The 27,859-nt window shown below is 51.9% G+C and overlaps 2 protein-coding genes across 6 annotated transcripts in view; both read left to right on the top strand.

Moving 5' to 3' along the window:
• Window positions 1-2,274: 2,274 nt before the first annotated feature.
• CPN1 (carboxypeptidase N subunit 1) lies at window positions 2,275-13,891 on the top strand. 2 transcript variants are annotated; one of them, XM_002191236.6, is made up of 9 exons: window positions 2,296-2,989; window positions 5,791-5,987; window positions 6,668-6,823; window positions 7,264-7,446; window positions 8,925-9,036; window positions 9,710-9,849; window positions 10,144-10,243; window positions 11,659-11,777; window positions 13,633-13,891. In XM_002191236.6, the coding sequence occupies exons 1-9, from the start codon at window positions 2,767-2,769 to the stop codon at window positions 13,762-13,764; spliced, it is 1,362 nt and encodes a 453-aa protein (XP_002191272.3). In that variant the 5' UTR covers window positions 2,296-2,766; the 3' UTR covers window positions 13,765-13,891. The 2 variants fall into 2 exon arrangements, with proteins under 2 accessions (XP_072787253.1, XP_002191272.3); XM_072931152.1 differs by lacking the exon at window positions 13,633-13,891 and having other exon boundaries at window positions 2,275-2,989; window positions 10,144-10,276; window positions 11,659-11,780.
• Window positions 13,892-18,080: 4,189 nt separating this feature from the next.
• DNMBP (dynamin binding protein) overlaps window positions 18,081-27,859 on the top strand; it is a 34,935-nt gene continuing 25,156 nt past the window's right edge. For 3 of the 4 annotated variants that reach the window (XM_030276188.4, XM_072931156.1, XM_072931157.1), the window contains exons 1-2: window positions 18,081-18,212; window positions 26,837-27,015. In XM_030276188.4, coding sequence (XP_030132048.4) covers window positions 26,871-27,015 — 145 coding nt within the window. In that variant the 5' untranslated portion in view covers window positions 18,081-18,212; window positions 26,837-26,870. Of the gene's footprint in view, window positions 18,213-22,259; window positions 25,448-26,836; window positions 27,016-27,859 lie in introns of those variants that run through there. The other variant, XM_030276189.4, reaches the window with a different exon arrangement.

Raw genomic sequence — 27,859 nt, forward strand, 5'->3', positions numbered from 1 at the left:
CAGCTGTGTGGTGGGCGAGGATTTAGAGGGACAGTTAGGGAAACAGCATAATCCTTTTCTTCTACCCATCAGGGGCTTAGGAAATTTGTGATCAAATGATTACTTCAAGATCTGATAACTGTAGGTGACCCTGTTCTCTATGAATTCATCTTATCCTCTTTTGCAGTCATTTAACTTTCAGTTTTGATGATGTAATTTCATGGTGTCTTTTGTGCAAAACTATTTCCTTTTGTTTTCCTGCTGCCTGATAACAGGCTGCCTCCATCCCTGTTATATGGATAACGCTGACTAACTCTCCAGACCTAGTAGTGTGTGAGATGTGTTCTCCACCCACATGAGATTTTGCCCATGGCTCCTTTTTAGGTTCTAACGCTCTGGCATTTCTTTTTTTACTGTTGTTTCTCACATCAGTGTTGCTTGCCTCCATAGGAAAGCGAGAGCTTTCCTCATGTGTCCCTTGGCAGCACTGCAGTTCCAACTCTGCCACTACTGTCCCAGGCTACTGAAAGCAGCCTAGGAAGGAAAAGGGGAGGGTGAAACTGGCCAAACATGGGGCTTGCACTATTTTACTATAGCCCTGCCTAGCAATCTCTGGCTGCCAAGTAACACTGGGTAGTGCTGGAAACCTGCCATCAACTCTTTCACATGGCCTTCATTGCTGAAGCCTGGGGAAAGAGCAGCTCCACGGGAACCCAGCAGCCCTGGGAGCAGGGATGTAAAGGAGGTGAAGGCATTTCCCACTGCTGTTGTGGGCTGCCAGTTTTGCAAAATACCATCAGACATGTCTTGCTGTAGAGATAAGAACTGTCCTACCACACCCATGCTCTCCTTGCCACAGCTTCAGCTGCTTTGCCTTGGCTTCTGGCATGTGCTGGGAGAAGCTATCCCCTGCAGCACTGACTCTTGTTAGCTAGCTACAGATGGGTGCAATGCCATTCCTGCTGCTGAACGTGTGTTGCTTTCAGACTAGCTGACAAGCAGGGATATGGGGGGATGACGCTTACCTAGGAGAAGGTACCAATACAGTTACTGCTATCTCTATTTATGTATCATATTTTTCTTTTTATGTTAATGTCTTCAAAAGGATATTTTTGGGGTTAAGAGGAAACCATTTAGGTGGGGCAGAAGACCAAGAAGGCAAAGGGTCAAGGAGAGAAATGGCCACTATGATGATGCTGGGAATGTTGGATATGAGAAAGTCTGAATAAGCCAAGTCGTGAGCAGGCAATCCATGCACCTTGACCACCAGCCTGTACTGTTTGCATCAGAGGCTATCTACAGCAGCTAGAGGCTATAAACAGGGACTCCCTGGTTTTACCCCTGCTTTTCCTGGAAAATTGAGGTAGAAAGACAGCACCCCAAGAAGACATGAAAAACAGGTAGGAAAGCACTGGGAGAGAATGCTTTGCTGGATGAAGCAACCCTTGACACAGAAATTAGAGCAATGCATCACAGATCCACCTCAAGGCTGGAGGGAAAGCAAATGTTTGGTATGGCACTGAGTATCCTGGGCAGCCCATTATTGATGGCCAGAGGAACTTCTCTCTAGCATGGCCTGGATAGAGCAGAATAACCTGTTCATGTTATCAAAGGGAGCCCTTCTCTTGGCCTGCCCCATGATGGTAAATTTTTCAGTTGTTTGTGTTCATGTTTGGTCTCTATGTCAGGGTTGTCCTAGTAAATACCTCTGTCAGAGCCACTAGGCTGCTGGAGTTTAGCCTTGTGGGGCAAGGCTGCCTCTGGCAGTGGGCAGAGCGGGGACCATGAGGTATCTGCTGCCCACTGGGATAAGCAGAGGGGTGGAGAGGAACCAGCTTCCCCTGTAGCCACTAACAGTTTGCAGCCCTTTGTTAGCAGACAGCGGGACATTTTAATTTGTCTTTGCGCAGTTAAGCAATGTCCTCCTGCCCAGCGCCTGTCAGAACTCTTTCTCATGCCCCCTCCCAGAGCAGGGTGGGCTAATACCAGACCGTCCCAGCGGAGCTCTCCGTGATGGTTCCTGCTCGGCAGACAACATCCCCCGCTGCTCTGCCCTCCCCCTGCACCGTCCCGGCTCGGCAGTTCGGGCAGCCAGCTGTGGCGAGGGCGATGCAGTCCCTGCCCCTGTTTATCCCGGGAGCAATGGGATCGCCGGGCCGGGCAGAGGGGCCGACTGGCCCGAGCAGCCCGCGGCGGTGCCTCCTCCGCTTCCCCAGGAGAGGGGGCAGGAGAGGAGGCGCGGTCCGGGACCGGCTCCGGGGAGGAGCGGCGGGAGCTGCCCGCGCCGGGCAGGGCTGCGGGAACCGTGCGGGCAGCGGGGCCGCCCCGGCGCTGTCCCCATCCCCCCGGCTCTGCCCCAGGAGAAGGCTCGGTGAGGGGCAGCCCCCGCCCGCCGGCCCCTCTCCTCTCTTTCCCCCCGCCCGCCGCTCCCCGAGCGCTTGGCAGCCCCGACGCCCTCCGCAGCCAGTTTTCCAGCCCTGCGCTTCTTCTGCGGTGACAGCCAGTGGCTGCGGGGCCCTGTTTGCTGTCCAGTTAATAAGTGAGCTGGAGCGGGGGAAACTTGTGGGCCGGAGGAGCGCGGGCTCGCCGGGGGCCGGGCGGGCGGGCGGGGGGAGCATTCCTGCGCCGCGGGGCCCCGGCGCGCCCGCTCCCGCCGCCCCCCGCCCGCAGGTGCAGGGGGCTGGCACTCGGCAGCTGGAAAGAGCTGGTTGGAGTTTGCACTTTAAGCTCCCGGCGGGGAGGGAGCCGAGGCGGGGAGCTGGTCCGGGCGCCCAGCGCCGCGGGAGGATGGCGCGGTGGCTGCGGCCCCTGGTGGGAGCCCTGCTCCTGCTCGAGGGGGCGGCCGCCCTCAGCTTCCTCCACCATCGCTACGAGGAGCTGGTGCAGGCCCTGTTCCGCGTGCAGAGCCAGTGCCCCTACGTCACCCGCATCTACAGCATCGGCCGCAGCGTCGAGGGCCGGCACCTCTACGTGCTGGAGTTCAGCGACTACCCGGGCATCCACGAGCCCCGTGAGTACGGGGGAAGGGGACAGCGGCTGCCTTCGCTGGCACGCTGCTGCCACGCGGCGCCGCTGGGGCGCTGGGCGGGGGTGTCTCCCTTTCCAGGCGGGACTCCCGGCAGTGCCCAGGTGCCGGGCAGCGCGGTGTCCGGCAGGGACCCCGCAGCCAGCCCGGGGACGGCTCGCCCAGCCCGCACACATGCACCGTGCCCTGTGCTTGCGTGAGCTGCGGCGTGGCCCGGGCGCGTACTTTGGACGGAGCTCCGAGTTTTCAAATCAATCTAATGAGAGAACGCAGGCGAGTCCATCCCAGCACCCCGCCTGCCCTGCCACACTCTCCCTCCCAAAATCGTGTTGTTCAGGCGAGGAGAGCAGCACCCACCCTCTGCCCTGTGCTGCTGGGTGGTGACAGGACAGAAAGTGTTCGGCCCTTCCTCCTCCAGAAGGCAAAGCCAGGACAGCAAGCGGGGACCCCGGCAGAGAGGGCGCTGGGCTTCCACAGCCCTCCCAGCCCCGTGGGCAGCGCGGCCCCACGACAGGCTGGTCTCGGGGATCTCCACCTGCTGCCACGTGGCCCTGCGGAGCCTTGGCAGCAATGGCCCCTTGAGCTGCTGCCTGTGCAGCTTGGAGATGCTGCCGAGCCAGACCTTGCTGGCAGCCAGGTGCCATGGGCGGGCTGAGGAGAGCAGCTGCCTCTCCAGGCTGGGGGGCTGCACACAGGGCTCCCTTGCATCCCTGCCTTGTGTCCCTGAGCTGCAGATAAGGACAGAGCTGTCTGCAGGATCTTTTCCCTTTTCAAGTCCGGGTTGATGTGGTTAAACGCAGGGGCTGGTAAGTGCAGGCAGCCTAGTCACATGGAAAGCTGCCTGCAGGGCTGCAGGGGTGTGCAGAACCTGTGCCCCCCTCAGTGGAGCAGCCCCCACAAATCCCACAGCACTCCATGTCTAGCAGCACTGCACTGAGGGCATACTGCTCCAGTCCTGTGGCCGTAGTGTCATTATCAGGAGTGCCAGGAGGTGGAACGGGAGGCTTCCCACCTTGACTACCTCTGTGACAGCCCTGTTCAGTGCTGGGAAACGTGCGTGGCACTGAGGGCATCTGGGGTACCTCTACAGTACATCAAGGGCTGATTCAAAGCACAGAGTGAGCAAAGGGCACTGGCAGTGCACCGCTGGATTTTAGACTTGCAGAACCACATGAAAGCAAGGAAGGGCTGTAGGAGATGACTCAGATCTCCCCTGCCCCAGGCAGGCAGCATGGACCTGTGGCCCTGCTTGTAGCATGGGCCACTGTCAGGCTGGCACTTTCAGCTTGTAGCGTGAGGAATTTAGGAAGCTGTGGGTTTCCTTGAAGGACATGAAAAGTAACTCTGAAAAGCAAGATCAGAGTCAATGGGCTTACATGCAGTAATTAGAATTTGCGTGTCCATATGCATAAAGTTTAGGGGTTTGCATACTGAAAAAGGCTGACAAATCCTGTTGCAGACTCAAACAAAGCAGAGAATCCTTGCTGAAATCTTTTTTTTTTAAAGGTTGCACATATGCCCAAGATTTTTCTGTATTTTTAATAACTGGATTATCTAACTAAGTCAGTTCTCATGTCCCTGAAATCTAACAATATCAAAATATGTTGCTCACCTCTGGTGTCTTGCACTGAGACACAGCAATCAAAAACATGGAAAAGCAAAATCTTTAGCTAATATTAGACCATTTTTTTAAAAAAAAGCAGCAAAGGGGCAGGGGCTTTTGCCAGCAGCTCATAATCTAGGGATGTGATGCCTTTTACCCCAGGGATCCTGATAGACTTTAAACCTGGCAGCAAGGCTGCACAGGCTGCCACTGCAAGTCTGATCCCTGCTAGTGTCCAGAAAGCTCATGGTGCAATGGGAGTCTCAAGATCTGGCAGGCCAGCATTTACAACAACACCCTTTTTTTCCCTGATTCTTTCATGTGACAGTCAGACTCCCTTTTTAACTTAATTCCCTGTTGTCTTTCGTTCTACCAATGCTGGCTTCAGCCTGCAATGTGACATTTTATTTTCCCACAAGTAACTGCTTTAAAAGGCCTCTGGGAAAGCACGACCTGTCTCTCACATGTCCTGCCTCTCCTTCAGCAGAGCAGCAAGTCCTGTTCCAGGCACTGTCTGCCTGTGGTCTCCCAGTCTGTATTTTGAGACCTTATTTTAGAAAAGTCAGTGGCAAGAGATCTTTTTGGTCATGCTGGAGCTGCCTGAAGGACAGTTTGACCCATATTCAGCTCAGCTGCTGAAGGTTTCTCCAGGGTCTTTTCCCTTGAGGGTGAGGAAGACCTTAATCTTGACCTTGGAGACAAGTAAAGGGGAAGAAGACATGCAGACATGAGAATGGGCCATGCTGGTGAGAGGCACTGAGAGCAAATGTAGAAGAGCAGAGGTGGGAGAAATGGTCTGTCCCCTCCACTGCCACCTACCACAGAGCTGTGAGGCCCTAGCAGCCCGGGGCAATCCTGCCAGTGCTCTCTGGTCGTTTTGTGCTGCCTTTCACCAACCCAATACCAAACCACCATCAAATATTCTTTCTGTGTGCTCCAAAGGCCCAAAGCAACCTGGAGGAGAGTCTGAGCTGCTCCCAGAGTGCTGTGGCAAAATGAAGTGGAGCCCATATGAGAACTGTGCCACTCTCCCTCACTGAGGTTTGCATTTTCCAAGGGAAAGGTCATTTTAGACCAGTTCTTGGGTGTCCTCTGGGCTTCTCTGGGGCTCCCTGTCGCAGGCATTTGCTCTTCCTCCCTGTTCCAGCCCTGGCTGATGGCGTCACTCTCTTGCTCTCTCCAGTGGAGCCGGAGTTCAAGTATGTTGGGAACATGCATGGGAACGAGGTGCTGGGCCGTGAGCTGCTGCTGCAGCTCTCTGAGTTCCTGTGCGAGGAGTACCGCCGGGGCAACGAGCGGATCACGCGCCTCATCCACGACACGCGCATCCACATCATGCCCTCCATGAACCCCGACGGGTACGAAGTGGCTGCCAAGCAGGTACCAGGCAGTGATCGTCTCCTCCAGATGGATAGGGGCAGAAAGCCCTTCAAATCCCTTTGGGATCCTCTTCACTGCAGCTAGAAGGAGAGGGAATCCTTTCTTTTCAAGCCCTGCCAAATTTGTCCCTGTCAGCTTCTGTTGCTGCTTCTCACCTCCCTACCAAGGGCTCATGCTGTGTGTCCTGTTACAGGTGTCCTTGACAGCTGATGGAGAAGACTTCCCCTACCTGTCTTACTCTCCTTAGAAGTTATTAGTCACAGAAGGGTCACTGCAAATGTACTGCCCTAGACTGGGAAAATGACAGCTGAATGCCACTGTCATAAGCAGGCAGAGACATGAGAGATGGGGGTGGAAATAAGCCCCTTAGTCCTCCTGAAAAAAAATCACCCATTTCTTTGTGCTTCTAGACCTCAGGGAGGTATTTGTGGCTCTTTCAGCTAAAGCAAATTGTTTATTTGTCTTGTGGCTTAGTCTGTCTCCCTGAAAAATGAAGATATTGTTACTGATTTTCCCTGTCAGTACCAATACTCCTTATTGCCCTGCCAGCAATAACACATGTTGTAACTCATAGGCACTGAAGTGCTTTCACAGTGGCCAGTATCTGCTTCTCTGATGCCCAACCTGACTGCACCCTACCTTCACAGGACTCACCCCTGTGATGCACCTTTGTTCCACAGGGCCCAGACAGCAACGGGTACTTGACAGGGAGGAACAATGCCAATGGAGTGGACTTGAACCGCAACTTCCCTGACCTCAACACACTCATGTACTACAGCAGGGAAATCAGCGGGCCAAATCACCACATCCCACTGCCTGACAACTGGAAAAGCCAGGTACCAGTCTGGGATACCGTGAGGGCTAGAGCATCCTCTGAGAGTGTCTCAGCATGCAAGCAAATACTTTGTCCTTTGGCTTGCACTCTGCTTGTTTCCTTCTCTGAGACTTCTGCCTGCAGAGAAATGATGCAATCCTGGTCCCATATCACAGCTTTCCCCTCTGCCAGGAGAGGTTGACATCACAACCAGCTTGGGGAAGCAGGCTGCAGTGCACAGGGCAGAGGAGGTGACACATGCTGTGCCTCAGGTTTTGGGGCTGTGCTGGGGGAGCTGCTTTGTGTATCAGCGCAGTTGGTGGAGAACAAAGGAAGCTGCAAGAGCTGCAGCAGACACCTTGCAGGACGGGGTCTGACATGGTCAATCACACCACAGCCTGGCATGGAGCAGCAGCTGGCACAGGTCTCTTCTCCCTGTCTCCTTCTCTCTTCTCCTTACAGGTGGAGCCAGAGACATTGGCTGTGATCCAGTGGATCAGCAGCTACAACTTTGTGCTCTCGGCCAATCTGCACGGTGGAGCAGTGGTGGCAAATTACCCCTATGACAAGTCCCAGGATCAGCGGTTCAGGAGCCACCGGCGCACGGTCAACACACCTACCCCCGATGACAAGTTGTTTCAGAAGGTGAGCACGGCCACGTTGGGCAAGGACATTCCCTGGCAGGGTGCAGAGTGAGAGCTGGACGAGAGCTCTGGTCACTGCGTCATGCAGGAGCTGAGCCAAGAAATGTGTTGGAAATAATCATTAGCAGACTACAGCACTTCTGCCAGCCACTGGCTCAGGAGCCAGGTCAGGACAGTCCCACCCTGTGAGCCAGTCCCACCACAGGGACAGGCCAGTTTTAACCCTCAGGGGCCCCCTCCTTGTCCATGCTGTGCTTGGTTTCCCCATAACCCAAATACCATTGGTATACTCAAAAACAACCTGCTCTTCCAAATCTGGAAGCTGCACTCAGCTTTGCCGCACCATCTTAGAATGCATAGGGTTTTTACCTAGAGAGGTAACTGGGGCCTGCTGGTACCAGGATAAGGGAGGTGGGTGCCCAGCAGGGGCTTATGGATGGCGAAGAATAAAAACTACAAAAAATAGCAAGAGTTCCAGGAGTATAAGCAGACATCAGGGAATGCATCACCCTGTGCTGTTGATCCTGTTAGTGTTAGCTGAAGCTCGTGGTTTTTTCTTTATTATCCCAGAAAACAGTCATTCAGTCATTGCTTCCATTAGGAAATATCCAGCACAAGAAAGATGTAAGTCTGCCTCAGAACAGTTAATGAGAAAAATAAGTCCAAGCTGGAGTTCAGCCTTCTCTGGAAGCAGAATCTGCAGGGCCTTGTCAGGACCTCCTGGGATCACGGCTGTGCTCAGACCCAGATGTAAAGAGGCTGCAGTCTGGGGCGTAGGCTAATGATACCCACATGGCCTCAGGACTCAGAAATGTAGAGAAGTAACTGTTTTCCTGCTGACAGAATGACATTAGGCTGGAATATGAACCATAATATAAGGGTATAGAGTTTGCCTTAGAAAATGCAAATGCCAGTCTCTTAAACTGCGTCTTACGCAAAGGACTGGGTTTGGATGCAGCAGCCCAGTTTTAGCCCTGCCTTCATGTCTAAAAATAAACAGTAATCTTAATAAGGGCAACAAACAAGTCGTTGCTAGAACCAGAAGTTGCCCAGACTCTTTCCTAATTTAAATTCCCCCATTATGTATCTGGCATTTGCCAGGACTGATACTGGTTACTTTTCTTCATATATCTTTTTCCTCTGTTAGTGCCATTTGCTGTGTGGGTCCGAGTGTCCCTGCATAGGTCCAGCACCATCTGCTCCCCCTCTTCCCTTCTTCTCCATAGGAGCAGGGCAGAAGCCCTTTTGCTATCAACAAGCTTCCAGCTTGCCAGGTCACTGCTCTTCCTCCTTCACCTTTATCTGCATACGTCTTGTAGAGGTCTGGGCACCTCGTGTTGTATTTTGTGGCAGGAAAATGCAGGAACTCTGTCCTGTCTGACTTCCCTCCCATGCTCCTCAGCAAAGGAGGGAGCATGTTTTGTCCAGAGCCAGGCAGGTTCTCCAGCTGTGCGTGACCACTGGCTGCTCTCCCCCTAGCTGGCCAAGACCTACTCATATGCCCACAGCTGGATGCACCGGGGCTGGAACTGTGGGGACTACTTTGCTGATGGCATCACAAATGGGGCATCCTGGTACTCGCTCAGCAAAGGTAAGGCTGGCCAGTGAGCACCCCCCAGAGCAAAAAGAAGTGAAGGGATAGACAAGAAACCTCAGGACAGGATGGGTTGGGGAAGGACTGTGGCGATAGGATTGTGCCCATTACTAGACACCATTCTGGTGTTTGTATCTCAAATCAGGAAATGGCTTGGGAAAGAGCCACAGAAATAGCTAAGGTCTGCAGAGACCTTCATCCTATGTGCTTCTAGACAAAGGAAACATTAATCTGTTAGTGTATTTGAAAATCCTACAGTGTAATTCCATCAAAACCCAAAACTGTGACCAAAGGGAAGGCAGCTGCTAGTTCCTGAAAAATTTCATTTAAAAAGGCACAATGAGGAAACTAAAAAATTAACACAGAAGACTAGACAAAAGATTGAAGAGAAACTGGAAGAGATATATAAGCCTCCTGTGGTACCCAACTTCCCTGGGCTTCTGAAGGCAGGTTGATGAATGATCCAGCTGAAAGAGAGAGTTGGCAGCTACAAGGAGAGGGCTGCATGGGTGGAGAAGACTCTAGTTGCACTGTCATGCAGGGAAGAGGCTGCACCTGTGGTGCAGAGAAGGAGAGTGAGATGGTTCTGGTCAAAGAAAGACAGGCCAGGATGATGGGACATAGGAATAGGAAGGGAGCCATGCCCTGGCCATAGGCTATTCTTTTCCAGGCATGCAGGACTTCAATTACCTCTACACCAACTGCTTTGAAATCACCCTGGAGCTAAGCTGCAATAAGTTTCCCCCCGAGGAGGACCTGGAGAGGCAGTGGATGGCCAACCGGGAGGCCCTTGTGGCTTTCATTGAAGAGGTAAAGGGACAGTCCTGAGACCTACACCCTTCTCCTGCAGATCCCCATGGGCCCTAGTGGTTGGTGCCTAGTAGGCACAGGAGTGGAAGGGAGTTGGCTATGGAGATCATGGGGTGCTCTTGTTGGTGGCCTTTGGGGAAGCTGTTGTGTCCTAGACTGGCTCTGGTGGGGACAACCAGGATCACCAAGAGTACAGGAAAAGGAAGGGTTGTCCCCAAAGCTCTGCCCTGCTCGGCAATACCCTCTTGAGCAAAGGAGGGGGCTCGACCCATCCGTCTGTCTCCCTCCCTGCAGGTTCACCAGGGCATCAAAGGAATGGTGTCAGATGAGAACAACAATGGCATTCCAGGAGCAGTGATTTCTGTCCAGGGAATCAGCCATGACATCACCTCTGGTGGGTTGTCGATCTGCTTACGCGTCTGAATATGTGAGTGAAGCCAGCAGGCAAGGCTGTAATGTGGGAGGCCGTCATGGTTTGCTTCCCAAAGACAGTAGAGAAATATGACATCACTTGAGAAATACGACTTATCCTTATCCTTGACTTGGGTGGGCTTAGGAAAGACAGAGGCAAGAAATGGAATGTAAACCTTATTGTAAAGGACTTCAGAAACTCAGCTCCTATTTTATCTGGGAGGGACAATTGACAATCTACTCAATCCTGTAAGTATCTGCAAAGAGTTGAAATAGATGATAGCAAAGAACAAGATGAAAAAGGAAAGAATAAGATGAAAGACTGGAAGTTCATGCCAGACAAGTTTAGACTGAGAATTAAGTGCCACTTTCCCATTACCCAAGTTGTGGCTATTTCTCCCCTGCTGGCCAATTTTCACCTTTCCATGAACACCCTCCTCGAAGCAGACCGAACGTTACAGACTGCCTGCAGAAAATAGCTGACATTACAGCTCTTCAGAGGTCAGACTATGAAATCATTACAGCTCCTCCTGGCTATAGGTCTGTGAGTCAGTTACACTAATATTTGGCACTTATTATGCCAACCTGCATGGGAAAGGGGACTGTGATAAAAATCACAGAATCGCAGAAGAGCTGGCTGTCAAGAGCCCTCTGAATTCATCTGTCCATCTTGGAGCAAGATTTTCCCCAGAATTGGCTCTCTCCAGCCAATTCTCACTGACCCCAAGGATGGATATAACTGCTGCCCTGTGCCAGGGCTCTACCACATTCAGGTGAAGCTGCGCTCCAAGATCCACCCTGAAGCAATTTGCATTACCCATCCAGTTACATAGATGGATTATACTCAGATTTCCAAACTAATCCATAATGTGGTGTTACCTCACTGTTGGTCGTTCCCTGTCCCTAAGCACACCAGAGCACAGTCTGTCCAATTGCTTTTGGGGCTTTCTTATGCAGGGAATCAGGGAGCAGCTGAGCTTATGAGCAACTAAAACCTGCTCACCCCAATGTGGCAAAATTGCGTATGGCAAGAATTAGATTGTGTTATGTATAGGGAGTTAGACTGGAGCTGTGATTGTTCTTAGGTCTGCTGTCATCTCACTGGTGTGTGCTCAGCTTTGCAGCCCCCTACACAGGCACAGCCAGTGCTGCTGTACAGTCCTCTTTATTTGGCTTTTACTTGCAGGCTGACCTCTCCTCTATGGCACTAATGAGGCATCACTTGCAGTGTACCAATGTGAATTCAGCCTTGAGGTAGCCAGCAGATTTGGGAAAAAAAATTCTAGGTTTTGAAGGCTATACATCCTAGAGGAAGTAACTCAGCAAGAATTACTGGTATGTCTTTTGCTTTGCTCCATGAGCATCCTGAATGCTTTCTTTTCCTACCTTGTGTTCCAGGTGATATGGGAGATTATTTCCGGCTGCTGCTGCCTGGCACTTACACTGTCACAGCCTCTGCAGAGGGCTACCAGCCCCTGACAGTCACAACAACAGTGGGCCCAGCTGCACCTTCATTGGTGAGTCAGGCTGTATAGTCACAAGGGTTTCTCAAAATATCTTCTCCCCAGGGAGAAAGAAATGTGGTGGGGGATGTCTAGTGAGCAGCAGAGAAAGAAGATAGGATGTAGAGCATTTCCTGTGGCTATAGGTTGTCTGTTCTGGCAGACAAGGTTCTGAACAGCTCACAGCAGGGAACAGAGTGAAGACAATGCCATGTGCCTTTCAATTCCTTACTGAGGCCTTGCAGCTGCACTGGGCTCCCATACCAGCTCCTGTGTCCTTCTGCCTCTTGGCCATGGGAGAGCTCCTGGCTGGCTGGCATTGCTGCTCTTCAGCTCTCCCTCCAACCTCTTCACTTTCCAGGATGAGATGATGTGGAGACAGCATCTGTTCCCTGAGGTTCATTTATCCTCCTAACTTTGTGGGTTTCAGCACTCTGCTGTCATCTGCATTCTGCCTGGGACCAAACATGTTATCAAACTCACAGCAAGAGGCTGAAGTCTGCCTTTCTTTTTGCTGAGAGCACTGAAGACAAATGGGAACTGAGTGCCAACAAAGAATAGCCAAGCACCTTCGGGAAATGAAGTGTTCTTGACACTGGTGTGTCTCCTACAGTGCCTTTCTGAGGGCTGGCTGGACAACTAGAAATTGGTTGTAAAAACAGTGGGTGGTGATCCCTGCCCCTGCTCTTGCCCTGTGAACATGGTGGAACCACATTTGCAGGCTCCTCAAAACACCAGCAGGACCTCCCGCCCCCCCCATCTGTGGGATCCTGACACATCATTTGCTTGACTGTACGTACACTGGTCAGGCTCTGCTGTAAATACACTGTGGTTGTTCTCCCACCTTCCATCGCTTCATCCCACTCTGCCCAGCCTCTGAAGTTCTTCCAGAGCTGCCCTCTCCTCAGGATCAGAAACCTTCTAATTTTCATACTAAATTTATTTATGGTCAGTTTATGCCTATTTGTTCTTATGCCAATGTTGTGCTTTAAATAGCTCCTTTCTTCCCTGGTGTTTATTCCCTGGTATATTTATAGGGAGCTGTCAAGCCCAGTCTTTTGTTTTGCTAGGTTAAGTACCCAGCTCTTTGGGTTTCCTTTTTAAAACAGATTTTCCTTTTACAGTGTTACTGTAGAAGACTGATTTGTTCCCTGATGGTTTGAGTTTTGCATATCTCCTCTGACAGCAGCCCTCCTGTTCCCATTTCTGCAACACCTCCCATACTCACTGTTCACCCCTTCCCTCCCCCAAGAAGCCCATGCAGCTCCATTCTAGTTTCACTTTTCTATATGGCCTCCCCATTCCCCATTTATCTGATGCTGTGTTTTGCACACTCCCTGTCCTCTTCTCCCACTTCTACCTGCTTGTGTGACTGTAGTGGATGGAGGTTTCTTTCCCAGAATTGTTTTGCCTGGGTCCACTGGCAAAGGACTGGTTGCTGAAAAACTGATTAAGCTGGCAAGATGCAATTGAAAAAGAACTGTCTGTCTTAAACCATCCTGCGGTATTAAATACTCACAGAGATGCAAAGCAATGCTGTGTCTCTACTCTCCTGTGAGAAAAGGAGAATAAAGAACATAGCTCAGTCCCTTGCCATTCACAGCTCATCTTCCAAGCCATCCTAGGACATCATATTGCCACAGGAGTAACTCTGCATAAGAAATATAGTTCATTGTCAGTACATTTTCCACAGGAGGAAAAAATTTTACAGCTGCTTTAAGAACTGAGTTCCTTTAACAATGGCTGAGACCCGTTATTGTTTGACTTGGTCCTAGAGTCAGTTTTGAAGGCAGAGGCAGCTCCCGAAGACCCCTGAGCCAGCAGGGTACACACACGGTGTTAAATGCACTGATCTTTGTTCTTTCTCCAGGTGCATTTCCAGCTCAAACAAGAAGTAGTGAGGAAGCCTGCAGAGCGTAAAGCCTCAGGCACACGTATGAACAACAAAGCCCTTCAGAAGAAGGTGGTGCCAAGGGCCACCCGCCGGGGGACCCAAAGATGAGGACAGGTCATTTGGCTGAGAGCTGGGGAAGCCGTTTACATGAGGCCTGGCTGATGACTCCAGCCAGTGAACTTTCCAACAGTCCAGCATGAAACTCGCCCAGATTATTAAATAAGGAAGTATTTAATCCCTGAGCAAATTGTGAAGTCATTCACAACAAAGTGTGCCTGGGCTACAGTTCCCTGGGCAGTGTGTCTGTGTGTGCTGAGTTCTTCTCCTGCACTTGCTTCATCTCAGGGAGCTCTGCTCCCTTTACTCCTGGACTGTTGCCACAGCCCATATTAAATGCCACTAGTGTATACCAGGGATGATGAATCCAAGCCTTGGTGTAAGCTGCACTCCCAAACTGGGTACATGAACATTAGTCCTCTGGGTGCAAGTGCCATGCTTCTCCCTCAGATAAGGACACTTGCTGCCTGCTGATCCCAAAGCTAGGGGAAGGTCAGTTTTAGAGCAGGCAGTGATGTGAGCAGCTCTGAACACAGTTTGAACCATGTGCAGCACAGCTATTGCTGACTGGTAACTCTAGCAGGTCATGGTTCAGAGTCATCTCCTGATCTTGATGTGCAGATGAGACGTTCTAGTAGCTAGCTTGGATTATTTGTAGTCAGCTTGAAATTTTACCTGCTGGCAAAAGCCAAGTATTATCCTGTCTCCTTAAGTCTTCAGACCCAAACAAGATGGCTTGCTGAGGGGTTTGCTCTATCCAACCCAAATTATTACTCTGTGCACAGAAGCAACTAGGTGAGATCTGACAACTGGTGATAAGTAGAAGTCCAATCCAGGTTATTTGGATGTTCCTTTGAGACAAATACACTGAACCTTGGTTCACTATGCACTAGGGAAGCGTGGATACTTGATGCCAGCAGTGCGCTGTGCAGGTACAGCATAAGCTGTGCAAGCTTTAATTAGGGTAGGAGAGAAAGGATCCATAGTTCAGTGAGGCAGGCTCAAAATGCTGCTTAGGCTGTGTGGGCAAGTTTGGAATGGCAGCAAGAGTAGAAACAAAACTGGTTATTTCCATGGTAAAAATATCTTAAGCAGGCAAAACCTTTCTAGCATTCTTCATTGAAAACAAATAATTCCAGAGGGGTAAACAGTATGCCCCAGTGATTTTTTTTTTCCTTGGGTGGTTATCCCAATAGATATCCCAATGGATCTCCACCATACAGCCATTGGTTACACCATTTCTCTCCCTGTCTAAAGCCTGTAAAAAAGCATCCCCCAAACATTTATTTGCTTCCCCTCTTTTGTAAACATAATTTCTTGTGAGCAACCTGTACCACCCTACTGCAGAAGCAATGTTCTGCACTTCACCCCTCACGGTCACATCCTCTTCTGTCTCTTGCTACAAGATGCTGGTGGCATTTCCAGCATTAGCAGGACACACACACTCTTGTAGCTCTGCCTGCTAACAGAAGCTCTTTCTCTGCCATGCCTTTTCTTGAAAAGGCAGAGGAAGCTGTCCCTTGCAGGTTAATTATACAGGCTGTTGCAAAAAAGTGCCCAGAATGGTAATGCTCTTAACAGTGGCTGTGAGTGATTTTGGTCTGCAGAAACCAGTCAGAACTGGAGACACTGGCCAGTTCAGCAGTCACAGCCAAAGCTGAATTCCAATTCTTTTTTTTTTTTCCCTTTTTTTTTTTTCTTTTTTTCTGAGGCAGAAGGAAATGAAAAAGCATGACAAGGCTGAGATGCTCCAGCTTCTGTGTGGTTTAACACCTCTTCCACTGGCCAAGGCCAGCAGCATCACTGCAGATGCTGGACCGGACCCTCCTGTTGGAAGCCACGTGTCAGTGCACATTCACCCAAGGGATTTCGTGGTGGACATGCAGGCAGGACGAGGGAGGGCACCCTGCATCCCACAGCAGCATTTAGAAGGGTCTGCTGTCACCAAGTGTCCAGCCCATGTGCAGGAAGATATTGCTGCCCCCAACTGTAGCACTCTGCTGGCTGAGCTGACCACTGACTTCTGAGGATGTGTATGAAGCTGAGAGCAAGAAAAGAGCTCCCAGGGAGCAGCTTTCAGCCGGCATTTTCAGCTGGGTGGTCTCTGGACAGGGTGATGCTGATACCTGCCCCTGCTACCTGCATCCCAGAGTGTCACAGGTCCTCTTGCTGAGCCTGCTAGCTGCAGGGTGCTCTCATGTTGCCCTCTTGTGGTCCTAAAAAATGTGGGATCGTCTCAATTCCACTTTCCAGGGCAGAGTCAGAGGAGGGAGACTCCTTCCCTAGAACAGGACAAGCATTCCAGGAGGCCACATCACTCACCCTTGCAGGCTGCTGTGGGGTTGGCAGTGCAGCAGAAAAATTAAGAGTCTCGGTCACAAGTATTTTCCCCTACAAAAGTGTTCCTCCAAGATACAACCCTCTGGAGGTCTCTCTCTCTGGGCTGGGATTTGTCCAGCTCATTCTCCTCCCAGCCCTGAATATTTTTGTGTTGAAAAATTTGGTAGAGCTCCACTTGGCCGTGACTGAGCTCCCCACGTGAAAACATGGTTACAAAATGTTTCTGAGGCAGCATTTTTAAGCACACTCCTCAAAGGCTTGCCATGAGCTTCGCCCCCAGTGTTGCAAGAAGTGTGGGCTAAAAAGGGCACAACCTTTGGATGCAGTATCTGCAGGATAGGGACTTCTTAGCTTTTGAGGCTTCAGTCAAGGCAAAAACAGTTGTAAGGTTTGTGTCTGAAGACATGGCAAACAGTCAATCCTCCCCATCTTCTCTGGGCCACTCATGATTTTGTAGACCTCTTCCCTACAGTATGTCCCTCTTCCAAGCTGAAGAGTCCCAGCCTACAGTTTTTCACTGTACAGTCTGTTCCCATGTCTCTGAGCATCCTTACCACCTGCCTCCAAACCTTCTTCCATTTTCTATTACCCTGAGACGAAAGGACCAGAACTGTGTGCAGACACTGGAAAACATTTAAACAAAGTGAAGCCAGGCCCAGGAAAGTGAACCAAAATTCTTGTAAGCAAAGCTGTGAGGCTCTTGGGAGAACCAGGAGGGCAGACAGAACTTGTCATGCAATGCGTTCTCATTTCTGTAATTGGCATGGAAAAGGCAGAAAAGGGGAAATACAAATAAGTGAACGCAAAGAAAAATTAAGCAGCTTGGATGGGGATGTCAGCAGAGGAGAGTTGGTCATGGCAGCGACCTGAAGGGCTGCAGGAAGGATTGGGATGATGAAAAAAGCTCAAAACTTTCTTTGGCAGGCAAGAACAATAGAAATTTTGGGCCAGAGGACATCTAGAGCCCTGTGGCAGGGGCTGGTGTTCATTCTTCAGCACCAGTAAAGGGTCTACGAGCATCCACACCTGTAGGGAGTAGAGCACCTGTGCAGCTTCAGGCTCCCTGCCCACGGCCTCGTGCCAAGGCAGCAGTGTGGGTCCCCACCTCGGGAGAACAGACGGGAATCAGCAGCCAGCCTGTGCACGTACTAACACGACTCTGAGAGCCAGCATGCGACGCGTTCCGCTCACCCGCTCCTGGCTGGTGGCAAGTCAAGCTGAGATCTGTGTGGTTGCTATGGAGAACTGTAGCTAAATGCACAAACAAGTGCCAAACAGTGGTAACTGCTCAGGGGGACTTAGAAACTCCGGGCTTTACAACGTGTTGCTGAGGGATGGTATCCCTTGGGGCATGGAGGCTTTTTTTAGCCTGCCAGGAAATCCAGCGCGGGACCTACTATACTTGGTATGCCAGATCCTCTGTGATGCACAAACTGGCCTCCTCTGTCATGGATTTCTGCTGGGGAGCTATTTGTTTTTCTCCATCTTAGTGCTTTGGCATGATCTTACAAGGTATCTCAGCAGCCAAGGAGGCTGCTAGCGGCAAAGCTGAGACTGCACCAGATGAACAGTGCAGACTCACTCGTTGGCTGCTGCCAAAGCCAAAGCCGAGAAGGCAGCGAGATTCCCACACGGCAGCAGCGGGGAAGGGGAGCCCCGGCAGTGCGTGCGAGGCGGCAGCGCGCTGTGGGGAAGCACGACAGGCTTTGCACAGGCAGCTGCCTGCCGTGCTCCGCGCCGGGCTCCGGGGCGCTCTGCCGGCAGCCTGGCCCGGTGCACGGCGCACGAGTGCCGTGTCCAGCCCGGGGGTGGCTGCACCCCACGTCCCGGCTGGGCACCGGCTGGGCACCGTGTCCCGCGGCGGGCTGGCCCCGTGGGCCGCCGGGGAAACGCGTCGCAGCCGGGGCCGAGCGGTGCTGCAGAGGGCGAAGTCCCCACGTCACCCGAGCCCCGGGCTCCCCGGGATGCGGGCCAGCCCCGCGGAGCAGCTCCGCCTTCCCGGCGGCACCACGCCGGGCCGGGCCGGGCGGAGGCGGCCGGGCGCTGGGGGCCGGGCCGGCCGGGGCCCGGGCGGGGCTGGGCGGCCGCGGGCGGGCGGAGGCGGGAGCGGGACCCCCGGGGTCGGAGCGGCCGCAGCGCCCGGAGCGGGCCGGGAGAAGGTAGGGACCCGCCGGAGCGGCCGTGGGGAGCCGGGCGCTCCCCGCCCGCCGCTGCCCGGTTTGGCCGCTGCCCCGCCGGCCTCCCCCCATGCCGCGGCCGCCCCCGGCCTGCGCCTCCGCCGGGCCCGGCCCGGCCCGCGCCCCGCCGGCGCCTCCCGCGCTCCGCTCCGGGCCCCGCTCGCCGCGGCCGTGGGGGTGCCCTGGGCCGGGGGCTGCCCTGGGCCGGGGGCTGCCCTGTGCCGGGGGCTGCCCTGTGCCGGGGGCTGCCCTGTGCCGGGGCTGCCTGTGCCGGGGCTGCCTGTGCCGGGGGCTACCCTGTGCCGGGGCTGCCTGTGCCGGGGGCTACCCTGTGCCGGGGCTGCCTGTGCCGGGGGCTACCCTGTGCCGGGGGCTGCCCTGTGCCGGGGGCTGCCCTGTGCCGGGGGCTGCCTTGTGCCGGGGGCTGCCTTGTGCCGGGGCTGCCTGTGCCGGGGCTGCCTGTGCCGGGGCTGCCTGTGCCGGGGGCTGCCCTGGGCCGCGCTGACCGGCCGTGGGTGCCCCAGGCTGGTGTGCCCCGAGCTCGGGTGTGTGCTCTCCCCTCGGGCCAGCCGCGCCGCGGCAGCGTGTGGCCCTCCAGCCCTGCGTGCCCAGCTGGGCGCTCGCTGTGCCCCGTTCCCACAGCACACACGCTGCCCTGGCAGCACTTCGGGCACCTGGGCAGCGTGGAGCAGCTGTGCGGTACCGCGGGAGTCGCCCGTCTGCTCCCCACATTGCACTTGGGGATTGTTGTCTCCTAAGCCGTGTCTGTTCAGGCAGTGGTAACCCGGGTGGTCACCACCATACAGGCAGGTGGGCAGCTGATGGTAGCTGGTGTTGCCTGGACAGCTTGTTGTAGGAGAGCACCTGGCCCTTTAGAAATTCTGTGACTGTCCCATAGTGGTTTGGCACCGGGAGTCTGGAGTTGCACACCCGTGAGGGTGGCACAAGTGGTTTTATACAGAGAGCAGAAGCTCAAAGCTGCAGCACTGTCCCTTTCCCGAGTGCTTCTCTGAGGGCATTCACTCGGTTCAAGCCTGAAAAGAGAAACTTAAAAGAATTCCCTGTTTGTTTTCACTCTTACAAACACAAAACCCTCTTGCAACACTGGCAGCTTGTCCCCATTGCCTTGTACTTATCAGAGGTGAACTGGAGGTGTCTTCTCCAGTGGCCCTGCCAGGGGATGTAGGCTTGGGTCACCCTCAGAATACTATGAGACAGCTGCTGCTCCTCTGCTGTCCCTTTGCTGACCTTAAGTGGTACCTCAGCTGATCCTGTCCTTGATGTAATTTAGCCTTTGGGTTCAAACATCTCTGGTGCTGTTCCTTCTGTTTGAAATTGTCTCTCCACTTTCATATCTCATTCTCCTTGCCGTAGTACCTAGGAAACCTCTAGTTGTGTCATAAGCGTAAACGTCTGCTTTGACGTTTGTCGTGATTCCATAACTTTCAGTTTCTTCTGAAAAGGCTTTCTTTCCCCTTGCCTCTGCCATTCTCTCCTTTGCTTCCACTGAGATTTTATCTCTTTGTCTGAAAGTTCATAGATACAGAATTTGCAGTTTTGCAGATGCTTTGCCAACTAACAGCCTCTGTACCATGCTACAAGACGTCACCATCATCCCCCTCATCTTGACTCACTCTGGCTGTGAGTCGTGCTGGGCAGTGTCTAAATGCGTCCTGCTTGTGTGTGAGGCCTCCATAGTGCTGACGGTGCCCACGTCTCTGAGCTGGCCTCCACTTTCTGTGCGTGAGATCCTCTCTTCTGTCAGGGCCAAAGGCTTCAGTTGTCTCTCCAGCTGCTCTGCTTAGAATTTGCAGTGACATTAAAAACTAGCTTGAACATACAGCAGTTTTAAAGTACTGTTGATAATGGGATGAGAGGAGCTGAGCAGTAGGGGCAAAGGAAAAGAGCAATTCTCAGAGCTTTACAGGGCACCACCTCTGCCAGCTGTCATGGGAACCATGGCTGTGTGACCTCTTGGGGTTCTGGGTGCAGTTGAGGTGTCCCTGCAGTTGGTGACTTCAGACGGACTTTGTGACAGTGGTGATGTAAGATTAGGTGGGACAGCCTGACTTGTGCTTACCTTAGCACTTCATTGCCTTAACTGATAATTTTCCCTCTACCTCCAGCAAAAGTATATTTCTAATCACATTACTCAACCCCACTTCTGAGTGACACAGTTTTTACTTTGTCTTATTTTTAGAACCTTTCTGTGGGGGGATAAAATTTATTGCTTCCTGCTCAGGAGCACCTAGGGACTCTGAAAGGAAGAGGTCCAGGTAGCAGCAGAGTCCCTGCTGAGGACTGAGGTTCTTTGGAGATACAGTACCGAATAGGAATGGTGGTAAGCAAAGAACAGAGTTTCCAAGTCACACTCAAGTAATTTCCAGATTTCTGGTCTCTCCACCCAGCAGCCAAAGCATTATAATGGGCTTCTGTCTAAAAGTTATCTTGAAGAATATTGCTCAGGGTGCAAAATCAAGTGCTACAGTGTTCAGGAATGTCCTTGTAGTCCCAGTTCAACTTGTTTTGGATATGTACTCAAGGTGTAATGACTAATTTTGTAATTGTATGCTGCTTACCACCTGTAGCCCAGCCACAGGTACTGCACAGCAATGGTGATTCTGCTCTTGGGGTTTTGTCTGTTCCTTATTCTAAGTTGTATAATTTTAGTCTGTCTGCAAAACTGGGAAGAGACACAACCACATACCTTGGGGTGGCAGGAGACAGGACTTTTAAACAAAATCGGTAAGTTCCGTGCTGCCACAGCATACAGAATTTTAGAACCTCTTCTCTTCCAAGCTAGTGTTCTGGCCTTTGCATGCTTGGGACCCCATTGCCAGAGATTAAATATCCATCACAGTCATCTTGGTCACATGTTGTGGCAAGGTGTTCTGCTTTGCATTAAAAATTGATGCTGTGCTCTAGTTTCCTGATGACTTTTGTTTGCTTGCCATCTGGCTCAGCACGAGCTCCTCTTGCTTCCTTGCCACGCCACTCTTAACCCACACAAACACCACCAGCCTGCCCTCAGACACATCCTGCAACAGAGCAGGTGAGAACACTGACAGCCAGAGCCCAGCTGGAGAGAAGTAGTGGTTTGAATGACTCGTTTGGTACACTGAAGAGCTCCTGTGCCACACAGGTGTGGTGGGAGGCCAGAGCTTGCTTAAGTAGCCCTTTACTTGATAGTCCTGGTTCTTCAGGGGTCGATGATCCAACCAAAAATATATTCATATCAATGATTTTTGATCTATCAGGTCACAGACAAAGCAAAAGAAGCTATTTCTCTTTAGAATGAGAAGATTCCTCTTTCTCCTTAGGGCTGTGTGGCGTTAGGAGGTGGAGTGCAGAACACCTCTCATGTTTCCCACTATATGAAGCTTAGCTGGGGGACTCTTTGGGATCTGCTGAGACAAGCATCGTGTCCTATAAAGAAGCTGCAGTGATCTGCATTCCCTGGTGGGAGAAGGCTCCTCTCCTCAGCACCATTAGTTGGGGGTTTGCCCTGCTTGCTGCGTTGTCCATTCTGTTTGGATTCACAGGATCAGCTCTGCACTTGCTGGAGCCACAGTCCCTGCATTGGCACCATCTCCAGCTGGGGCCCAGGCAGCCTGGCTCAACGGGGTATTGTTTATTCCATCCAGGAATGTGCAGGCAAGCAGGGACCGGGGAGCTTTACAGAGCAACATGTTCTGCTCTGAGCAGAGAGGGAGTGTGGGTGGCCACAGCTCTGAAGACTGATGGGAGCAGTCAGGGCATGCTGGTGTGCAGGTAATGTCCTATCCTAGAAGTGTGAATGAGGACAGTGCAGGCTGTGCAGATGCATTGGGGTATGGAGGAGGGAAGGAGGGCCGTCTAGATTTGGAGAACACATGAAGGAACATAGGGAAAAGGTAGAAATGTCTTAGTATGTAGTTAGTAAGCTTCTGTTCTTGACACAATGGTGTGAAAAGCCAAGCATGACTGCTGGTTCCTCCCACTGTGTGCTAATCCTGCAGTCTAGAGCACATCAAGAGCTGCAGCAGCTCTCTTGTCAAAGCCAATCTTCCAGCAGCTGAAGGGTGCACTGAACTGAGGGGTATCTCTGTCACTGCAGGTGGATTCTGTTTTCAGTGGACACTGAGCTATAATGAGTGGAAGGAGGCACAAAAAGACTTAATGAAATGCAGGGTGTTTTTCAATTTTTAAAAACATCACTGACAGTATTTGTTTAATATTTTTAATATTAATTTCTCTAATCATTTTGTGACAAGCTTGTCTTTGTACATTTCTGGGAATATGACCATTCCTGGTCTACTGCTCATGCAGATTCTGAAGTTATTATAGAGATTGAGACATCCACTGAACAAGAATCTACTTGTCCCTCTTGTGCAAATCCTGCATGCCTGTGGAAGCCTACATGGCATATTTGGTCTGTTTGGTGAAATGTTAGTTCTTCAGTTACAGTGTAGTCATACTCTCCATAGTTCTAACAGTGCTGCTTCTTGAGTGAGAAACTGGAATGTATTATTTAGTGGAGAGACAAGTGACAATAGCACCTGTTAAGTTTGGTTTCTTTGCTGCTTAATTTGTGGCATCTATCCATTACTGGTTTTTATCTCATGGTCTGAGCCGTGCTTTGGGATAGGAGTGAATTAGCTGCCCTCAAACCCTTTGGGTCTCCCTTTCTACTGGGGCTGTTAATACTTCTTGTAATCAGCCTAAATGGCCTCTTCACATTGCTGCCTTATCTCTTAAGTGTTTAAAATCCTTGCTTCAGCATCTTCAGTAGTCCTGCCTCCATCTAAGTGATGGTACTTCTAGCAAGTGCCTGACAATTACATTTGATGCTGGTGAGTCGGTTATTTTGGATTTCTTACCCTGCACAATTTCAGCTGCAAGAAGAGGAGGAATAGAAGAAGTTGTCAGAGTCTATGTGCAAATGTCATTTCTTGGTGACCCAGTCTGTGCTGAAGATCTCAAAACAATATTGTAACAGAGTTAATAGCTATAATTTCATTCTGGTCCCTGCTTCCATCGACCCGTGCTGGACCAGACACACTCCAGAGCTAATAGCAAAATTGGATAAGCAGTCTTCCATGAAGGTAATGTTAGTGTGTGCTGAGCATGCATGTATACAGACTGAGGGAGTGATTAACGCCCTGGGAATCCACTCCCTGCCTTGCTGCACAATGCTGTTGTGTCAGGCCCAGAGCTTGGCACCAGGCAGGCTGTGGTCAGGCGCCAGGAACATGTTACCTGGTTTGTGCAGGATCAGGCAGTGAGACAGAGCCCGTGTGTTCTCAGCAGGGCGAGTTCCTGCTGCGCCACAGCTTCATACTTGCACAGTGAGGCTCTCTCTGGATGCTGGGTGGGGGCAGGAGTCCTGCGATCCACAGTCCTGACCTCCCCCAGCCTGAAGTCCCAGAGTTTGCTCAGCTGTGGCAGAGCTCTCCCTCCTTCCCTCTGGCAGGAAAGGATCACCCATCCTTGAGGTGAGAGGTGCTTGGCCAGCAGTCAGGAGCCGTGACTCACAGGGAATCACAGGCGGAGCCCTGCTCTCCCTGCAGTCTGCTTTTCCTTCTGGAGCCTCTGCGTGAGCTATTGCTGAATGTTTGTTTTCACCAGATCTAGGGTGGATCTGGAAGAAGCTCAGGTCCACTATTAAGCCTGAAGGGTTGGACTCAGTAAGTTTCCAGTCTGGAATATGCTGGGAGGCTTCCTTCTCTAGGTGGGGGTTTGTAGAAAATGTTGGCAGGCAGCACTGCAGGGAGTAAGACAAGGCCAAGGCCCTGGAAAACGTAATATTTTGTGTTTAATTCATGTAATTGAGCAAGCAAGCTCCACAAGACTGATTTACTACTTGCAAATACAAGGGCATGCTGTCTATACTCCAATGGAGTCAGGGAGTGATCTTGCTCTTCTTGGTACTGCTGAGGGAACATGAGCCTGTTGGGATTCTTTTTTTGGCAGTTTCAGAAGTTGCTTCACGCTTTCTTACAAGTTGCCTCTCAGGGAATGCTTTGGACATGAATAGATTAGTGGTTTATTATAACTGTAATTAATATATACATGCTGGAACTATTGTAGTCCTGCCTGTCCCTCTCTATCTCCATCTCATTGGAAAATCTTTTAATGCACATTTTAATGATGAGTCCCCAGAGTTGCAGGTGTGTTGAAGGAAGTGACACTCCTGTTTCCATGGGCAGGATCAGTGGCAGGGCTCTATTCTCAGCGCCAGTGACTGTAGCAAAGCCGGGACTGTGTCTGCAGCACACATATTGTAATCTTTGCATATCTCTGCCCATTCTTACATTATACCTTTGACAGAAGACATACAAGAAATCTCACTGTACCATCATGTGCGCCTGGAGAAACTACCCTAAGGCAGCAATTGTGCCTGCAATGCTTTTCCCTCTTTGTCCAGTGCTGCTATGAAGTCTGAATATTCAGAGTATGAATATTCAGAGAATTCCTAGGAGCCTGAGCTCAGCTGGCAGCCTGTCCGGGGGTGGAGGGCAGCCTGGGTGTCTGCAAAGGGCTGCTGCTGTGCCTGCTGCTGCTGCTCCTGTTCCCATGAGAACATGCAGCAGCATGCTCCAGGCAACCCACCTCTAACAGCAGAAGGATCCTTAATTGTCTTTAGTATTTTCAAGCTAATTGATGGCTTTTCTGTCCTTTTCCTCGCTCCACATGGTCATGTTTTTAATACTGTTACTCCTTCTGCCTCAGTAGGTTTCTGCTATCCTGAACTGCAGCTCTTTGTGCTCCTAATTCACTTCAGTCCATTCATCTCTTTTTGGTGGCAGAGTGCTGTCTGCTGCTGGATATTGGGCTCTTTCTTTGTGCAGCCAGCACAAAGCTGGTGACAAAGGGACAGCCTGTGTCCCGGGAAGCCCACGTGCGATGGGGAAGGCAGTGGAGATCAATAGGAGTGACAGGCAGACAGGATGGCAGAGGTGAGGGTGGCCAGAGGCACAGCATGCTGGCTGCAGCAGAGGAATGGCTGGGGGCGGGGAGAGACGTGATGAGGAAGCTGTTCCTGCTGAGTACAAACCCACTTTGTTCCCAGGAGGTGAGTCGGACTGGATAAACAGAATGGTCCCGTCAGCAGAAAGCCTTTCCCTGCCTGGATCCCCCACTGGCACTCTCTCTGGAAGTTGCCCGCACCTCGTTAGCAGGGACATATCTCTGCTGCCTGCGTTAGCTTCTCCTGTTCCCGACTCTCCGGGGCGCAGGTGGGCTGTGTGTGCTGTACGGGGAAAGGCTACCCTGGGGGGGCCGTGTGTTTGCGTTGTGCTGTGTTGTGCCGGCGCTGTTCCTGCCCGGAGCTGGCAGGGGGGTTGGAGCCGTGCTGACACGGGCGGTGTCAGCGGCTGGGCGGCGCCTGCAGCGGCGCTCGGAGCCGCTCCGGGGAGGAGCAGAGCGGCCCCACGGCCGGGACGGTGTGTCGGAGCGGGGACTGCTCGAGGTGTGGGGCGAAAGCAGCCTGTGCCAGGGGGGCTGGTGGGGCGGACGCCGGTGTCCCAGCGTGGCAGAGCGCAGCGCTCTGAAAGCACCGGGAGAGGTGTTGGCAGTGCTGTCCTGTGCCTGTATTTGCAGTGGGTCAGGAAATGAAAGTAAACTCATTGGTCTGAGGTGCAGGTGAGCAGTAATCTTAAAGTTTCTGGTTGTTTTGGATGGATGAACCTTCCTGTTCCCATCCTGAGGAATTTGGGGGGAGACAAAGGAGCAGCTTAAGCTGCAGGACTGCAGCTGCCTTGGTGCACTGTATTTCCTTGACGGTGAGGCTGAAAAGCAGAAATTATACAGAAGAGTGTCCTCAACAGCCACTTTCAGAGTAAGGGGGAATCCAGGACATAACCCTTGACAAGGAGGTCTTTGCCTGCTTTCAAGTCTCCTGCCAGGAGGAATTTCAGCTTTGGCTCCCAGAGGCTTGGACAGGATCTGCGTCCTCATCTCAATCTGACTTCTGCCAAGAGCCATGGTGGGGCCACCCAGGGAATGTCTGAGCCAGGTACCTAGAAGGCAGAAAGGATCTCAGTCAGGATCTCAGAAAGGATTCTCAGGTCTGAGAATGAGGATGGTGGTATTGAGCTTGCCTGAGAGGACTTTGTGCCTCTTCTCTTGCTGGGCCAGAATTGTGGTGCCAGTTTAGCGTGCGGTTCCTGTAGCCCTGCGTGGTGGCATGGAGAGAGGGATTCCTGTGCCCATCCTGCCAGAGTGTGTGGTGGGACGTGCAAGTGGTTGGTGGTGGCTGCTCACCAGGCCCTGTCAGACTGAGCTGTGCCCCACATGTCAAGGAAGTGCTGAGCTTCCTCCCCTCCTCTTGCTTCCTTCCTGACGGGAATGCACTTCCAAATTTTTTGCTGCTTGTCCCCCCCCTTGCAGCACAAACACATGATCCTACAGAGCTAGCCAGAGGAGTGGGACAAGGCGGGTTAGACCATGGAGGCTGCATTGCTGCAGCCCCTTGGCTCCTGAAGCATGTGGGAAGGGGTTGGCAGGGAGCTCAGGACAGGATCTCCCCACATTTGCCTCTGTGCTCAGGAAGGGTTTTACTTCTTGGGCTTATGTGTGATAATTTCAGGTGTTTCTGAGAGCTGACAAATTTCTCACTGTCTCAGCCTTAGGCACTGATTTGTCTTCAGACCCTGCACAATGGAGGCTGGCTCCGTGGTACGGGCAGTCTTTGATTTCTGTCCCAGCGTCTCTGAAGAGCTTCCCCTCTTCGTGGGAGATGTCATCGAGGTGCTGGCTGTGGTGGACGAGTTTTGGCTCCTTGGCAAGAAGGAAGGTGTCACAGGTAAGAGCTGGAAATGCCTGCACCTGGCTCCATACAAGTGCCAGCTAAGTGTGCACTCCATGAGCACATCTTCCCTTGGTGGGGACGACCTGATTTGATTTACTAAATCTTTCATGGGACTTTGGTTGGGACTAAGATTGAAAGTTGCCACTGGTCTCCTGCCAGCTTTGGGTCAGCTATTCAGACAAGCTTGTCTGTTGTTTTTTGAGAGAGGTTAGTGGATAGTCAGTTCTCAAGGAGATAGGAGTTTCTGGTTGTTCCAGCCTCTGTGGAGAGACTGCCCATTTCCTGGCTAGTTTATGTACTGACCTGCTGTGGCAGTGGAAGGGGAGAAAGGAAACAGATGCACTGAGAGTGGAAATGCATCCACTCTGGAAACCAGTCCAAGTGACCTTGTCAGTGAAGATAGAACAACAGTGACCATGTGTCGTCGTTTCCCCCCACCCCCCCCCAAGGCCTCTGATTCAGCCCCATTTCCTCCTTTCTGCTTTAAAGCATCTTTGTGCACAAATTATCATCAATATCTAGGTGCCTGGAATGGTGTGCAAGTCTCTTTAAACTTTTAGGAGGGTGTGAGAAACCTCTGAAGCAACAGAATGCTCTTAGTGAAACACTAAGAGTCTCATAGTCTGTTTAGGCAGCTCTTTCTCATCTTAATCCTGATGTTAAGAAGATGTGTGAGCTCTTGGGGAGATGAAAGCCAGGCCACTTCAAAGCAGAAACCTGCCTCTGTCTTCAGCATGAGGGTGGAACTGATTTCATCCCTGGCTGTAGAGATGAGACTGCTATTGTAGCAGCAGTCTGGTCTCTCCTAACAGTCACAAGCTGTCTACTGTCTGAAACA

This window comes from Taeniopygia guttata, chromosome 6 (genome assembly GCF_048771995.1).
Source record: "Taeniopygia guttata chromosome 6, bTaeGut7.mat, whole genome shotgun sequence".
In the NCBI taxonomy this organism is placed as follows: Eukaryota; Metazoa; Chordata; class Aves; order Passeriformes; family Estrildidae; genus Taeniopygia; species Taeniopygia guttata.